Raw genomic sequence first — 17646 nt, forward strand, 5'->3', positions numbered from 1 at the left:
GAACCCTTTGTTTTCCCCTCCCCCCAGCTTTGGAAGTATCTTGTCTCCTCATTGGTCATTTTGGTCAGGTGCCAGTGAGGTTATCTTTAGCTTCTTAACCCTTTACAGGTGAAAGGGTTTTTTCTTCTGGCTGGGAGGGATTTAAAGGTGGTTAGCCTTCCCTTTATATTTATGACAGGTTTATAGGCCCTACACTGGCCAGGCAGTCAAGCAGTTAATGCAGGAACTACCAGCCAACGTTGATTGGCAGCCTCACAGCAGCTGGGAGAATAACAGAGCTCGGAAGCGGAAAAGTAAGGTGGCTACCAGAGGAGCAAGCAGGCCAAAGAAAAAGGTCCTGCCAGCAAGCTGGTGAGAAGCTGCCCAGGAGTGACAGCAACCCAGAGAAGGGATGATCAGAGCCCTAATCTGCAGAAGCCAAGGGTGGTAGGAAGGAAGTCACGGTACAGCAGGAGAATTGCTGAGGATTGATTCTGCCTGCCTGGGTTAAGGGCCTTGAGTTGGAGCCTAGTGAAGTGAGTGTACCTGGGTTACCCTACTTATCCCTCTACAGAGACTTAAGAGCCAAAAGAAGTTCCAGGCCTGTTGAGGACAAGGCCCTGCATACCCCTGCCGACCCCCTTGCCTCGAGTAGGACTATAGAGATTCAGACAAGAAAAGGCGGACTGACCGCCCTGACGAACCAAACAGACTCTGCTCAATGCTCTATCTGGCCAAAGGGGTGCTTAAGTTCTGGATTTTATTACTGGTTCTGCCACTAACCTGCAGAGTGATCTTGGGCTTCAGTTTCCTCATCTTTCAAATGGGGTTAATGCTACATCTCTTCTTTTTTAAAGTGCTTTTGAGATATATGAATGAAAAGTACTTTAAGACTCTGATCTACCACCCACTGAAGTCAGTGGAAAGATTCCCATTGACTGCAATAGGCTTTGGATCAATTCCTAGAAGAACATAGTCTCTAAGGTGCCACAAGTACTCCTTTTCTTTTTGCGAATACAGACTAACACGGCTGCTACTCTGAAATAGTTTTGTTGTTGTTGTTGTTCTATGGGGATTCACTGTTATGTCTACTTCATGGCAATAAATGTGGTGCTGCCAGTAGGCATTTCCCAGTTGTACTGTACTTGTTAAAAAGCATCACAAGTTCATTTAAAAACAGAAGCAAAGTTGGAGCTACCTGCCATTTAACTCTGATTTTTATTTTATTTTATTTATTTTTATGTTCAGATTTTTAAAAATAGGCAAGGCAGAAAGCTAAAGGAAATGAAGGAACTTATTCAAGACATCTGATTAGAAATTCCTTTTAGGGAGACAAAATGTACAGTATGTGCTCTTTGTATCAATGCTTAAAGAGTGGCCTGCTATATTGGAGAATCTACATGGGACTCCAGCCTATGTGAAAAATCATCACCATACATCACATTCTCTTGCAGTTGAAGAACCAAGGAAACATTTATCACACCAAAAGATGGTCTCTAGGAGACAATATTCCATATGTAATACATTCACGTTGCTAGAAGCCCAGAGTTATATAAGGAATATTTCATTTCCCTTAGCAGTAAAAATAGTGGAGAGAGGGTATAGAAGGCAGGGAATTCTTCTTTCTTATTCTCTTCCCCTTTTTGAGAATATCTGACCCATATGCAAGTGCGTACAATGACTCTGCCATACTTTGTTTTTTTCCTTCTAGACTAGCAAAACTTATTTATGACACAAAATGTGTTGGAAATGAACTAAGATATTCTCAAAAGCTGCTCTGTGGAAGGAATAATGTGCCTTTTAACTGTCTTATGTATTTTTTTTTCTAGGATACAACTAACTCGTATTTTAACTGGTATGGAAAGAACTCCCCTGGTATGGTTATATTGTCTTTTGGGTAATCCCCTTGGTCTATCCAAGCAAAACCAAGATAAATACCCATTTCAAACTTTTAGATCTATGTGAATAACACTGTATTGAATGTGATTAAGTTTGGAATTACTCTTAACCAGGGTAATAATTAGTGTAGATTTAGATGACATGTATAAATTGCTGTGCGCTTGTAATTACAAATTGCATTTGTTGCACTCTGTGGGTTTATAAATCCTGATATTTTAGCTATTAACACATTAGATTAGTGATTTATGCAAATTGTTAGATAAACTAAAATTCAGTGTTGTGCTTTGCATGAGTTTATACTTCTACAGCAGGAACAAAATAGGGTCCATTTTAAGATTAGTCTGTTCTGCCTTCCTGGCTGCCAATGACATTCTCTGTCAAGTTAGTATCAGACATGCTAACAGTAACAAAAATGGAGCATTGCTATATGTTAATTGGTCACACACACGTGAAAAATGTAGAGTGATAGAGCACTGAACATTGTTAGCAAGTGCCACATTAGACCAATCAGTGTGTTTTGCATCAAGTTTGTTTACTCCCTTTAGTACTAGACTGATCTGGTGACAGTGGGAAACTGAGGCAGCGACGTTAAAGGCTTGATTCTGCTCTTAAGGCATGATCATGCAAGTGATTTTCTTGCTGCTACTTTCTTTGATGCTTGAGGATAGCTGTATCCTGATGTCTTTGAGCTAACATAAGAGCTGATGAGATTACAATAGATACAACAGTGTTGTTTAAGGCAGCTGTGAGGCTATTCGCTTTTACAGGGAAAACACAGAGGCTTGAACTTGGAAGGTAAGTAAAGGGGAAAGTGATTTTTTTTTTTAATTCAGAGGTCAGCAATGCTCGTGCACCTGCCAGCAGAATCTGATGTCGTAAAATGTCTATCGATGCAACGCCTACCCTCTTGCTATGGACTGTGTTTGAAATGAACCCAGACATTTTTAAGTGAGCTGAGCCATGGAGCACAAGTAACGCCAATGAGGAAAGTATAGCAGGAAGTTTGGAATATATTGTGGTGTTACTTAAGGGGTATTCCCCCCACTTCTCTCTATTTGTATTTTCCTCTTTATGTAAAACCATTTAGTAAACATATACCCTATTTAAAACTTATAATGCATCAGAACCTTAACGAAAATGAACCTAAAAATTTAGTTTGACTTCTATTAGTTGCGTAATTTATTTACTTTTTAGGGACAGTTTCTGGCTAGAGATCTGTACAGGTTTATGCATATGAAAAGGAATAAATATAGTTGTGTTAACAGTGTGTATATAACTAGGCTCCTAAAAAGCACTGTGCCCTAAATCAGTCAAGTTTCCACTTCTGTGGAAAATCACAACCTCAGGGGTTGCTTGACTGAGAGCTGCTACCAGCAATCTGGGACCTGGTTTGGCCAAAAGTGGGTGTGGTATGGCCCAAAAAAAACCAGCATTGTTTTTCGTCTGTCGTTTTTCGCCAGTTCGTCTGTCTCTCATACCACACAGATATTCCTCTGTATGGCACGGGCAGAATTTGGTTTTTAATGTTTAATTTCTCCTTATGGAAATATGTGAGGGGAATTCTATCTTGAATACTTAGGGGATTTTTATGTTTAATCCCTACATTGTATTTCAGGGATAGGAATTACAATTTTAAAACCCAAAGTGAATTTACAGGTACTTTTAGCAGAATGATCAAAACACCAGAACTGACATTTTCAGGTTCTTTAGACTCGGGGAGGGAAGGAGCTGAGGGGCTGATTCAGATAGTTTTTGGAACAGAAAGGCACCGCTATGTCCATTTCTGGTTCTTTGTATAAGTAAATGGGTTTCTGACCAGGCATGTTCATATCTGTAGAAGGAGGATCCAGCTTGAGGCTTAAGGCCTCGACTCAGGAAAGCGCCCTTCTTCAGTAAGCACTTAACATACATGCTTAAATCCCATTGAAGTCTAGTTAAGCACATGCTTAAGTGCTTAAATGAATCCGGGCCTCACTGTATTGTGCACATGCTAAATAGTTACCCAGGTAAAACAAAGCTGATGTGTAATGCGGTACTATATTCAGAAAATGAACCAGATGTGGTGGATTTTGCAAATTGATGGGATCAAAATTCTGACTTACAGCTAGTTGGAAAATGGAATTTCCATCCCATGGGAAATTCTAGTACCTAATAATTTGGTTTAATTCCTAATCAGATCAGAACGATCAGATCAAAAGTCAAATTTTCTACATCATAATATAGTAAAATATTAAATATTACATCATATTACATTTATTATAATTCAGTACAATTTTAACTTCTTATAAAATAAAAACTTATCAAAATGAAAGCGTCACTATCTAAATGAAATGAGAAAGTTAAAATGATTCATTTTGTCTTTTTCCAATCAAAAATGTCATTGAAATCAACATGTTCCTGCAAAAAGTTTTGATTTTGGTGAAACTGTATTTTCCAATGGAAAACAGTTTTGTCAGATACTTGTCATCCGATTCTACTCATGTTACCTAACCCTTTCTTGGCCATTCATTTTTCCCCACCAAAATACAATGCAAAATTATGTACCAGCTGCCAATATCTAAAGTGAGTGTAGTTAAAGTTTCCTTTGATCTTTTACCAGGAGGAGAGATATTATCGACTCTACTGGTATTCCCCCTTATAAGTATAAAGAATGCTGTACCTGCTCAAACCAGTCATGCCTTATCTACTGTAAAAATGTTAAAGGCACTCACTATATGGGAGAAAACAAGATATACATGTAAATTAAGGGAATAGTTGTGCCTTGATGTTTTTTGGTTTTTTACACCTGCTTTATTTGAGCAATGATTTTAGTGTATTAGTTAACAAAGCCCAAACTAAGTTCTATAAAGCTACGATTGGCCAGTGTTTTCCTTTGATTTATTTTCATGCATTCATTCTCAAAGGGCATAATTCAGATTGCTTTGTTGCTGTATAAAGGTTGCATAAAGGTTGTGCAAATGATTTGTGAATAAGACCTTTTTTAGTAAAACATAAAATGTAAGATGTTTCCTACATTTGTAAAATTAGCTTCCAGTTCTCTGGCAACTTAATGTGTACAAAGAGAGAGCATGGTTAATAGTTTGTCATCTTATGCAGACAAGATGCTTATTTAGACAAAATGAAAGTAATTTGGAGAGGAAAACAATTTTACACTCCCTTGGAACACTTTCCCTGGTAGCTCAAAACACTTATAATTTGCATTACTTTCTTGTACAGAACCTTAACTGTATGCACATTACAGTTATTTCCGTGCACTATAACTTCATTGTACTTGCAGGCTACACCATTTGCCTGTTAGTTTCAGCATGGAGTTTAAGGTGCTGTCTTTTTTTTTTTTAACCTATAAAGCCACAAATGGTTTGGGACTTGCCTACCTCAGTGACTGCCTCTCTCCCCATGCTATACTGCTACAGCTGTGATCACCAAAAAGCTCGTGCTCTGGTTTAAATGGGAGCAGGCAGCTGGTAGGGTGATCTCTAATAGGGGTCATAGACTCTGGAACTGACTTCCCCTTTTGGATCTTCAGAGCTCAGATTGTTGATGTTCCAAATACACTGTCAGGTTCATCTTTTTCTTGGGAATCTGGGGAGCCAGGCTTGAAAAACATAGCTGGAGTATGATACAGAGTTGTTACAGTGCATGATCATTATTATAGTGAAGAGTAAAAAATATACTGGTGCGAGAAGAAATTATGTAATTCAGTTTTAATGTTCTAATTTTTGTAGCTGTGTGCACACACAGAGCAAATAAGAGGGATATTAAAATAAATTAAAGAGGGAGAATTCTGCAAAACTCTGGGAGATGTGATTGCGTCTATTTATGAGTCACAGCATAATGGCCTGAATTCAGATTTGCTATTTTTAAATATTAGTTTTATTATTGCAGTTTCCAGATACCTGTTAAGGATCTCGTACTTCAGATGCATCTGGTGCAGTTAGGTGAAAAAACTGGTCTGGATAAACTTAGGTTTACATACTATATGTTCTAGAAAGATTGTAGTATGTTCTCTAATGCTTCATTTTGTTCAGCTTCTGATGGTGCAATAAGGTCTGATCTTAAACTTATGAGGCCATCTCCTAAGAGCTCTGATAGCACTGAGAACTTACATGGTCCATATTTAAACAGTAACCATTAGGTATAGAGTCAAGCATGTCAAAATCCTCAGCATACAGGCATGGTTTTTAAAGTTCTTAAAGAAAAAAGTGGCATAATTATTTTCAAGATAGAGAGTAATGACCTCATTCATAGGAAAATGGCTGTGTTGTGGAATGAGTGGTGGAATGTTGAGAAGTGCAGGGGACTGGGAGTCAGGAATCCTGGATGCTAGTCCCAAATCAGCCAATGACTCCCTGCGTCACCTTGGACTAATCTGTAAACTTCTCCATGCCTCAGTTTATCCATCTGTAAAATGGGGATAAGGTTTCTCACCTCTATCATCAGCATTAGCTATACCACCAAAAATTCCATGGGTTTGGATGGAGGGCTGCCTGGGGATATGATGCTACAGAATCTGCACTCCTTCCAGGCCAGGAGTCAGGAGAGCTGAAAGGAGAATATGGCTCTAAAACACTATTTTCATTATTCATTCACGCATCAGCAGCCCTTAATATGCCCATTCCTTTTTTGTATATTTACTGTGTGCTGGTTTCTTCACTGGTCTAAAAGTGCATTTTCTTCCTTCTCTTCATTACACTCTACGATAGTAAAGAATAGTTTAGGTGTTTTTGCAAACAACAAGTCATCACATAGTAGTGAAATACACAAGCTGTATAGAACACAATCAACATTTGAATTAATGTTCCCACAAATATATGTTGCACTAATATCCAGAGTACTAAGAAGGAAACTAGACTTTGTTATTTTGAATGACAGGATCCAGAGTGCTGACAAAACGGCTCATAATTCCATGGTCACGTGCTTTGAATTAATATGTGGAAAATAAATGGAATTTTTGTGTCACCAGTATTTTGCAATGTAGCTCACTGCTTTGAGTTATGTTGTATGAAAGCAGCTGTATTTTTTCTCCAGTTCTTATTCTGGTGTATTTAAAAATATTTTTAGCCTTGCTATTTCTGGATACTGTGCACATGGACCATTTCATGGAAGCTTAAATGTAGTTGGTTAGAAGCTCCAAAAAAGAAATGCAAACACACCCTTCTTCTTTGTCACAGGGAATCTGTTCTCTGATAAACTGCCTTTGTTTGCATTCACTGCTTTAAAAGAAAGATTCAAAATACTTTAAAAGATAATTGATAGAGTTTAGTAGTTAAAAAGGTGGGTAAGGAAAAATAAAGCTTGTCAAGCTGTCACTGTGTGAATGAGGCAGATATCAACAAATTATGAGCAAAATTATAAATATCTCATCAAAACCCATCTTGCAAAATCCTTTAAATTGAATATTTTAAAATCTGCTTTAAAATTAACCCCAAACCAGGAATTCTTGCTCTAAATGAGTGAGTCTTTTAATCTATAAGGGCCTTTCTTGCATTCCTTGTGCACACTACTTAAACTCCCACTGCAGTTATGCGGCTTAATTCTGACCTCACTGATTCCGCTGTAAACAGAGACTAACTCTGTTGAAGTCAACGGGAGTAACGCTGATGTAAAAAGAGTGTGAAAGGAGAATAAGGCCCAGGAGGAGTTCGGCATTTTGCTAGAATCCCTTGTTTTGCAGTAGTCCCCATGCGTGCATCTCTTTTGGGAACTAATCACTACTAAAAACCAATCTGAACCTGACCCAACGGAATGTATGTGGAGTATCTGATTTGTAATTAATGGAGATTTGAGCTTATCTTAATGCTCCAGTTTTAATTAAGTTTGGAAACAATTATGAGAGGCACTCCACGCTTGCAGAAGGAGAGAGATGCTAACAGACACCTGCCTGCTCCCAGGCGGCGGGGATGTGTGGATTTGAGGGGGACTGAGAGACGCTGCCTTTAAAGCCGCGCCAAGTGGGTTGAAAGCCAACAGCAACGTCTGTTGTCACCGAAGCCGAGCGCGAGCCTGGGGAAGGAGCCACCAAGCTGCGGAATAGCAGTGAAGCCGGCTGCCTCTCCTAGCCTGAATGCAACGATTAATGGAGCCTCTGCTCTCCCCCCGCCCCCCGACACGAGGAAGGGGATGGGGAGGAGGAAGAGGCAGGAGTAGCCTCCTCCTCCCCCCCCGTCACATTCCTGCAATGCCCAGAGCTCGCTTGACTCCAGCCCCTGCTCTTTTCCTGGGGCGGGGGCCGCCTCCTTCCCCTTCTCTCTGGCAGCCAATCTCCGCTTAATCAGATCAATGCACCCCTCCCCGTGCAGGCATTCGTATTCCCTGCCTCGCGTTGCTAGCGGAACAGGGCGGGAGCCGGGAAGGGGGGACCGGCGCGTGCCTTCTCGGACCCGCTGCGAGCAGACTCACCCGGAGAGAGGACTGGGGGGCGGGGGTGCCCACGTGTCACTGTGCTTGGCCTGGACAAGGGGAGCTGAGGCGAGCCCGCGGGAGGCTATGCTGGCCGCCTGGACACCCCCTCTCGCTACTTCTCTCCAGCCATGTGGTGCTTGCACTGTAATTCGGAGAGGACTCAGTCCCTGCTGGAGCTGGAGCTTGACAGCTGGTAAGCTATTGCCGAGTTGCGTTTGAGGCGCTGGGAAGCGGCGTGGCTTGCAAAGCAGGCTCTCTGCGTGCAGATTGCTTCTCGCTTCGCCCGTGTGCCGGGGCCAGGCAGCGCTCTCGGGAGCTGAGAGCATCTCTCTTGTCTCGCCGCAAATACAAGTTGTGTATGCGTGTGGGCTCAGCTCACCGAAATGTGTGGCTGCAAATACACCAAGGATCCTGTGGCACAAAGGGTTTTTGTCTTTGGAACTTCTAGCTTTCGCTGACTCCTTTTTTTCGTGAGGCTTTAGTTGTGGGGGGAAAACAACAACAACCCACTTTCACCTGGAATTTCCATCAGTGTGGCACACGCTGCTGGTGTGTAAGGAAACGATTTTACCACCACACACAGGTTACCCTTCCCCAAAAAAGCCCGAAATTTTCAAAAGCACTTTCTAAAGCCCACCGTGTATAATGATGTACCTCTTCGCTGAACCATATGTGCATTTACGGATTTTCTTTGCATAGGGCTAAAGACATGGCACTGTATAATATAATCTGGCTAATTATAGCCAACTGTAGCTTTGTAGTAGAGGACCCTGTGTTTTTCTGGAGCTCTTATAGTTGGCTTTCATAGCACCCATACTAAGGTTTAGGGGGGAAATGCAATTGCCATGACATCTGCCTTTTATAGACACAGGCCCAAATTAATAGCATAGACATTTGAATATGGGATCAAAAGTTGTTACCTTTAAAACTTATTGCGACTTATTAGTGACAGATGATACTGCTGTTTTTATCCTTCCTCTTTTATAAAGAGGGCTGATAGTAGGATGTGATTTGCCCCAGGTATGTGCAGTATTTTACACACACATTTTTAATTCAGTTTATGATGTATTCCATGAAAGCATGTGACTAATATCAAGTTAACCATAAGCTCTACTTCAAAGCCATTTTATGTACTTTTCTTCCTAGTTGTCAGAAATCCTCCAGGGAAACCATAGTTAATGTTGTTGTCAATGTATTTAGCATAAATGTGCTGAAGTTAATGATGTTTCCTAGGATCAATTGTGATCCACAGTCTTTGCTCCCAGCAAAATAACAATGATCGGTTTTTATTCAAAGGCTTTAATATTATGTGTGTGATAAGCAACTAATTTAGGAAAAACAGAATAGTGACAGTATTGGTTATTTTGATATGCACATAGGAGTCTCCATATTGCTTCATATTTAACTTATTTAAATCTTTAATTACCTAAATGAGAAGAATGCTGAAACCTGTGGTGTTAACCATTGGATATATTAGTCAATTGTGGAAACTGGTAGCTAGGCAATCTTTTAACTGTGAATAAGAATGCACATTTTAAAGAGTCAAGAAAAACAATTGCTTTCTCATATGTAAAAGCCCCTATTCAAAATAATCTCTTGTCCATTTAAAAAATGTAATCCAAAAAGCAATATGATATTTTGAAGTGATTTGTTGAATTTTTTTAAAGCTTAATTAGGCAAATGTATCCAACAGCTTAAACTGGTAAACTTTAAAAAAAAGTAGTATAAACCAGTCTCAAAAAATGACTAGATACAATGTGGCTTTATATGGATACAGAAAGAGGTGTGTTTTCAATAGAAGAGAGAAAATGGACTCACGAGGAAAAAAAATACCATTTACTATAGCTTCTAAACAGAAATATAATGAGACTGAAGCCTAATATACTTATTGAAAAAGTAATTGAAGTTGTATAGGAAAGCTTCTTTGGAAATTTTGGTGCTTTGGGAAAAAAATGATACACTTCATGGATGGAAATGTGGCACTTTGCCACAGTTGTGCACACTGAATAATATTTGACTAAATGACATTCCAACTGGGCAGCAGATTACAAAATATAATGCATAACTTGTTTCATTAATAGCAGAATGACTGTCCTTGCAGAGCTACATTTTGCCACTAGGTCATCATTGCAGTCCTATTCTTCCATCTCCATGTGTTCATGCTCTTCCTTTCAGGAAAGCCTGATTGCTCTATCTGATATGTGTTGTATGAGGAATTGCAGAGCACTCTGTTTACTATAGTCCTGTTTAATTGTGTCTGTGCTTATAGGGTAATACTCTTTTTATAAACACAACATTTATTACATCTAACTACTTCCCCTAGATAATTTCAATATTGTTGATTAAAATTATATATTTGTCATTTTACTTTTTTATACCAGGGCTGTCTTCTAGCTGTGGTCTCCCTTTCTAATCCCTGGAGTTGCTGATGTTTATAATCCTGTTATATAGTAACTAGAAGTTTTCATTCTCTTTGTTAAATAGGTGGCTTAGTTAATTCTAGCATTTTATGTGTGGAATGGGCTTCCAACCATTTAAATCATCTTTGTAATAGTATTTAAAATGTTAAATCATTTTAACTTTCACCAGAGAGATCCAAAGTTTCAATTTCAATAAAGTAGATAATGCAAACGAATGAAATATTGATTCTAGACACTGTGCAAGGTGACTTTTTATTGGGGGGTGGCTATATCAGAATTCTGATTTGAGAAGGAATTCCACATCCCAGCCCTGCCCGATATTGATAACACAAAGAGCCAGGCAATTTTATTAAATCTGCGCTGCTCAGGTGGGAAAATCCAAAAGCCCAAGTACCCTCTCTCATCTGAGAAGTGCAGCTGTCCAGCCTAACTATGCCTCTTGATTTTTTTTCCTATAATAAATCTATACTGAAACATTTTCTAACAGCTGGCTAGTGAGTTTACTGGATACTCACTGTTAGGCCTCTCCATCATTGAGTCAGTCCTCCTTTGCTGGAAAAAAAAAATCATGTTCAGTTTTCACTGGCAGTGTGTTTTTCTGCAGTATGAGCTGCACGTGCCTGGGCCACAAGGTAGCTCTGGTCTAATTGAGGGATTTCTCTGAGCCTTATGTCAGATTCACATTGTGCAGAATGAAAACTTTATTTATGTATTTATTTGTTCTGTGCCCAAAATGGATAGAAATTGAAGAGAGACTTCTGAATGTGAAGTAAGGTACTATTATCTTAGACAGCCTGAAACAACAACTTTAATTAAAAAAAAAAAAAAAAAAAGCCAGCTGCCCCTATTCATCTTGCTGGTGTCAGCTCTGAAGTTTAAAGATGACATTTTGAAGAGTAGATTTTCTTATTGCAAAGGCTGTACAGTTGTGTGACTAACTTAAACACAGTTACTGCACATGACCAAACCACAAAATTTAGAAATAGCTGTAATTCCAAAAGTGGATCTGCATCATGTAGCCACTCCTGACTGCTGGAACAGTAAGTATCAACAATTTAGACCAACATCTTCAGAGGTGACCTCAGATTTAGATTGCTGCAGATTCGGGGTCTCCAAGTTGGCGGTATCTTGGGCTTTACAAAAGTGCTAAGCACCTGCAGTTCCCATTGGCGCCTGTTAAAACTGGGGGTGTTCGGCACCTCTGAAACTCCAGGCTCAAGCTGTCTCAGGTTGAGTATCCAGAAACAGAGGCATAACAAACCCAGAGGTCATGAAAAAATTAGCCTGATTCTCTACATTAGTGTCATATTCTATCTTTGTGCAAAGCTCCAGCTGACATTTGCTGTGTGGCTCTAACTTTGTACTCCAGCGCAGGGGCTGTAATTAAAAATGTAATTCAGCCCTCATCACAGGGCTGGTTTTTGGGAAACCGTGAAAAAATGATGGTCATAAGACTGAACTGCCAAGCATCCAGCAGGGCCAGACAGAGTCCCTGTAGTTTCTCCTTTTGGACACTGCAGGCTCAGGCTCCCTCCAGCTTCACTGTCCCATTCCTCCTACACCTCCCAAGTTTCCTCAACTGCCCTTGTCTCTCAACAGCCTCTCCCGTCAGCTTTTGAGGTGTGCAAAAATATAGGCTCCAGCCTCTCCCCCACCCCCGACTCTCACTCATTCCTGGCCCACTGTGTGCAGACAAGGGGGCACAGCCTGAGGAAAATATAATTACTTGTTCTCACTGAGAATATTACACATGGATCTGCGCAAAGCTTGGCGTCTGTGTTGCAAGAATTCACCCCATTTATGAGAACTTCACCCAGCATTGTAAATTTGTTGTACGTAAAGACAGATGTTGGGGTGATATCTTCAAAATCCCTTAATTTTTTTCAGCTCCGTAATTTTAATAGCACAACACGCTGTATTTGAGTTTTCTTTTTACACTGGAATGGATTATGGGCCAAGGGCCAAATTCTGTTCTCAGTTTCACCCATGAATTTCCATTATCTAATGAGATTGCATAGGTGTGAGGGGAATCTGGCCCAGAATTTGAATGTTAATTTTCAGCATCATGGATGTTGTCACCTTATGTCAAAAGTTATTTAAATATAGATTGTGCTTAATTTATATGGCTTGGGTTTGCAAAAATAACTACTGATCACAAGCTTCTAATGACACTTATTAGCAGAAATATTTTAATCACGTACCCATATAACTTCTTATGTCATGCCAGATTATATCATGGTTTTGTGAGGTAGACATTTGTAATTAGGATCTGGATGGAGACTACAGGTTTATTTCACTCTGACATAATGGTTTGATTCAAGTTGCCAGAGAATAAGGACTGGTGCTTTGATCTTCTATACCACAAAGCCCTAAAATATCTTCATTTTAATGTTAAAGGTGACCTGCAAATGACAAGAATAGTTTTTGCCCTTTTTTGATTCCTTATGATGGACAAAGAAGGCCTGAAAGTGTGTGTAATTTTTTAAGTTTATTTTTTTTTTCTGATCCAGTATATCAAATTTTGTGGGGGGGTTTTTTGTTTGTTTGTTTGTTCTGGAGAAGGGGAGAATGAGAGCTTTCACAGCCCTCAATTCACAAAAAGTGGGGTGTTGTATATCTTAGGCTTTGTCTACACTTGCCAATTGAATGACACAACTTTTGTCGTTCACAGGTGCTTTAAAAAGCCCTCCCCCACTCCCTCCCCCCAAGACAAAAGTTTTGCCGCGACAGCTGGCAATGTAAACTGCTCATTGTTGGCAGGAGTGCTCTCCTGTTGACAATGTGAACCCCACTCATAGGGGGTGGAAGTATTTTGTTGGCAAAAGTGCCGACAAACAGCATTTACGCTGCTTGGCTTTTAGCGACACTTTTAGCCATGTCCCTAAAAGCTGTGTAGTGTAGACAAAGCCTAACAAACTTTTTTGTTTGTTTGTTTTTGTTTTTTGTTAATACCTATTTAACTCAAATGTCTTCCAAACAGCTGGAAGTACAAAGGGCCTGATTCTCTGATGTCCTGCACAGTGTATAGTCATTTGGACAGTGCAAAGTGGATATGAAATGCTACTGTTCTGATGTGTATAACTTGACACTCACCTTGCATGGATATAAATGACTACATGGTGCAGAACAATAAAATAAAAATCAGGCCTTTTAACCATTTTGACAAATATTGTCTGGTTCTCTTTCTGTCCATCGAGTCTTCCAAACTAAACAGGGTAGACATGTCCTACGTTTCTAATGTGCTTTTAAAACAAACAAACAAAAAAAATGCAAAACCCCTCCACATCCTGCCAACAAAAGGGCACAAAACTAATATTTTTTTTCTCTTGTATGGAACTCTTTAGAGTAGTGAAGAGCTCCCTCCAGATCTGAGCAGCTCACAACTATGGGAAAGTTCAGTTTTGGATTCAGATCTGAATTTCGCACCTGGTCCCTAGCCCTATAAGAGGTCAAACCACATCTGAACACCTCTGAAGCTTGGGGAAGTTGTAATTGTGGCTCAGGCTCATCTGTGTGTAAATGCATTCTTGACTTGGGTTAGGGTATACTTAGCCTGCAGCCATAACGACTGGTTCTGTGATCCTTTCAGTTCCCACAAACTGAGCAGGGTAAGGCCAGGTCAGTACTTGCATGGGAGAACTCCAAGGAAAAAAGCTGCAGGAAGCAGTGTGGGTGATTCAGTTAGTAGCTCTTCCTCCTTTGAGTTAATGTTGCACCAGTACCCTGGTGTTGTGTTCGAGGTTCTGTATTGCTGTGGCAGGAGATGCTATCATTCAAATGACACGTACAACAGAACTCCCTGATCATCTGTGTGTTAGAGCTCCAATAGTATTTTCTGTATGAGTGGGGCTGTTAAACTTAGGCTTCCTGGTCATATTCCAGCTCAGTAATTACTTTTCTCGTGACCTAAATTCCTTCTGCACTTTCAATTGGATATAGAATTTACATTCACTTTCCCTTCTTACGCTCTTATGTAGTTTGCCATTAAACAACTGTTGCGTTCCATTCCAGAAGTGGCTGGACTGATCCCTATGCAGATATGCCTTTGCTATCAATATCTTGCAAGCGTTTCATGAGTTTTAGTTAATGTTTGTAAATGCTCAGGGCTCTGCTAAGAAAAGGTGGCGCAGAAATACAAAGTATTGTTGATTATATACTCTTGTTACATTGAGCTGCTGTGTCTCAAACAATTTTCTGTGCACCTTGGTAAGAAGACATTGATATTGTAAAACACCGGACAACCGGTGTGCACTTTTTTTTTTATTTAAAGATACTGAGAGAGGAGGATGTTTCTTCAATATGCAGGGAAATGGTTGTAGTTGTTATGGGCTCACTGCAGCCTCAAGTTTTTTTATTTTTTAGTAGCGGACCATGGTGAGAGAGTTGAGTAGGACAAGGGCATAATTAAGAAGAAATAATGCAGTTTATTCCCACCCTACCATGTTGGTGCATGTAATACAGGGTTAGTTTAGACTGACTATTTTCAAAAGTGGCCTCTGATTAGTGGTGTTCAGTTTGTCTCAAGTTTGGTTAAAAATACTGAGCACCCATCTTGGTCTTTATTTCTTGCAGCCCTAGAAAAGTATTCCCTGGGGCGGAGAGATTAGACTGTACTCAGCCATAGCTAATGGCCTATAAAGCCTATGTGTTCTGACTATTTTATTGGGGGAGGTTTGTTTCCTTGTCTGGAACCAACTAGTATTCACTGGGCTAGATTCTCTAATCTGCTAAATTTATTTTGCATTGCCTAAGCAGCACAAAGTGAACTTAAAAAGGCCAGAGATTCCCCCTGGAGAATTTCCATTGTGTAGAGGGACTCCACACTGGTATGAAAGTGGCAAGGTGGCATAGCATCCTCCTTTGCCTGCTGTCCCTACCTATCCCCAGCATAAGGTGAAGGAGGGGTTGGGGGGCAGGGACAGGCTTGGTAGGAGCAAGTGGGGTGGAGCTGAGCTCTGTACGCCCAGTTCTCAACCAGTGAAAGCTCCGTTAGTGGACGTTAGAATAGGCCCCTTGCTACTACAACATCCCTCAGGGCTGAGTGGCTGGGATCATGGAGCTGTGAACCCACCACTGTTCACTACAGCTCAGCACAGCTTGAACATAGTGGAGAATCAGGACCTGAGTAATCTGTCTCAAAAGTAAGCTATGAAGTGTGTGTGTGAAAGAGATGGGGGGGCGGGGAACAACTCTCCGGTGTTAAGAACTGTTTGCAAGTGGCCAATAGTTTTGCATATAGAGTGAAGTAACCCTGGAGAAATTCTAAGGCTGTCTTCAAGAGGAGAAAGTTCTTGGCTGAAAGCAAGCTGTAGTAGACACCCAAAACCTCTGCATCTTAAGGATATGTTTCATTTCATACAAACAGAAAAACTAGATAAATACATAAAATGCTCTTACTGAAAGATTGCAATGTAACACTGTTTCTCAGAATAACAAGACCCTGAAACCAGAGAAAGACAAAACAGGTTGCTCCCTAACTGAGAGAGGCACAACTCAACCTACCTTATTGTAGGCTATTTGTCTGTAGGCTGACTTTGATTGCATGCTTCCCTACAGAGCCCTTTTGTCTGAAAGCAGGACCAGGAGAACCCCTCTTAATTTCAAGTGATAGATCATAATTTTTGGTTTCAGAGGAACAGCCGTGTTAGTCTGTATTCGCAAAAAGAAAAGGAGTACTTGTGGCACCTTAGAGACTAACCAATTTATTTGAGCATGAGCTTTCGTGAGCTACAGCTCACTTCATCAGATGTTGAACACTGTAATAATTTTTAACACTGTTTTCAACACATCACCATAAGGCCCACCAGCAGTGTCTACCTTTTTGATACCAGGGACCAGCTTGCTGCCTTCCTAAACTGTCAGGAAGGTCTCCGGGATTGGCACCAGTCCATGGACCAGTCATTGAGAATTACTGCCCTAGTCCTACTCCACCTTTTTACTGTGATCAGTGAGAGGCAGGGCTAGAAAACTCCATCTCCAACCCACTGAGAATCTGCACTTAGTCCACCCTTAATAGAGATGGGACCATTTAAAATGGCAATCAGAGATCTGACAGATCGCAGGCTCAGTTTAGGGGAGAGGAGCTGGAAAAAGCTGGCTGTCAGATAAAAAGCTGTTGATAAATCTTGTACTTGTTAGAGACTAAGGGGTCTGCTGGTTTGTGTCTCACCCTGGGTGTGAAGGGGTGCACACAGTAACACTGTATGGTGAAGTCTTGTACAAAAGACTACAAGTCTTTTGTGTATGTTGATTCATTAAATTATTTTCCCAGAATGTAAGAAGCTCTGATATTTTATCTCCCCTCAATACAGAACCCATCTCCCTTCCAGACTGTTTTCCTAAATACTGTGCATACTGCAATTCTAGAAAACTCTGTTTGTGTTGCAAAGGATAAAAAATCACTTTTATGAAGAGGTCTATGATTAAAGGCTGCTCAGCTTTGATTACATTCCAGTGAGTCACAATATAAAGACATCTTTCAGAGTGTGTACCTCACTCTTGGCCAGTTCCTCATCTCATTGGTGGCATAACTCTCATCTGCTTCACTGAGCGCAGGAGCAAGCTCTGTACAGTAACTGTGTTTTGTCTATTATCCAATGTCTTTACTACCCAGTGAAGTAAATTCTTGTCTGTTTGTGCACATTTATGCATGTTGAAATGACGTTGTTTTTCTTTGAAGTAAAACACTGCTAAATCCTCTCCAAACTCGAGCTGGATTAAGGGGCAGCCAGAGTGTGCAGCATTGTCAGAGGAGTACTGTTTCTAGATGTAGTGGAAAATAAGCAGAGTTAAATTTGTCTTGGTGTGCTGGCATTCTCCAGTTATCTTCATTTTGAATTTGGCTTTTCACAATTATCCAGCTCTGTAACATCACATTTATTGATAGCTGGGGAAAATCCAGCCACTGGGGGAAGACAGTCTTTTTAAGTTGTAAGAAGGTGAAAAA

General features: G+C 40.3%; 1 protein-coding gene across 16 annotated transcripts in view; it reads left to right on the top strand.

Annotated features, from left to right (window-relative positions):
- The window catches only part of IQSEC1 (IQ motif and Sec7 domain ArfGEF 1), a 718662-nt gene that overhangs the window by 589537 nt on the left and 111479 nt on the right, over positions 1-17646 (top strand). The window contains exon 1 of one of the 16 annotated variants that reach the window (XM_075130541.1): positions 8070-8473. The exons of 14 other annotated variants lie outside the window; for them this stretch is intronic. In XM_075130541.1, the coding sequence (XP_074986642.1) occupies positions 8409-8473 (65 nt within the window). In that variant the 5' untranslated portion in view covers positions 8070-8408. Of the gene's footprint in view, positions 1-8069; positions 8474-17646 lie in introns of those variants that run through there. One more of the 16 variants, XM_075130542.1, reaches the window with a different exon arrangement.

The sequence above is a fragment of the Caretta caretta genome, chromosome 7, assembly GCF_965140235.1.
Source record: "Caretta caretta isolate rCarCar2 chromosome 7, rCarCar1.hap1, whole genome shotgun sequence".
Lineage (NCBI taxonomy): Eukaryota > Metazoa > Chordata > Testudines > Cheloniidae > Caretta > Caretta caretta.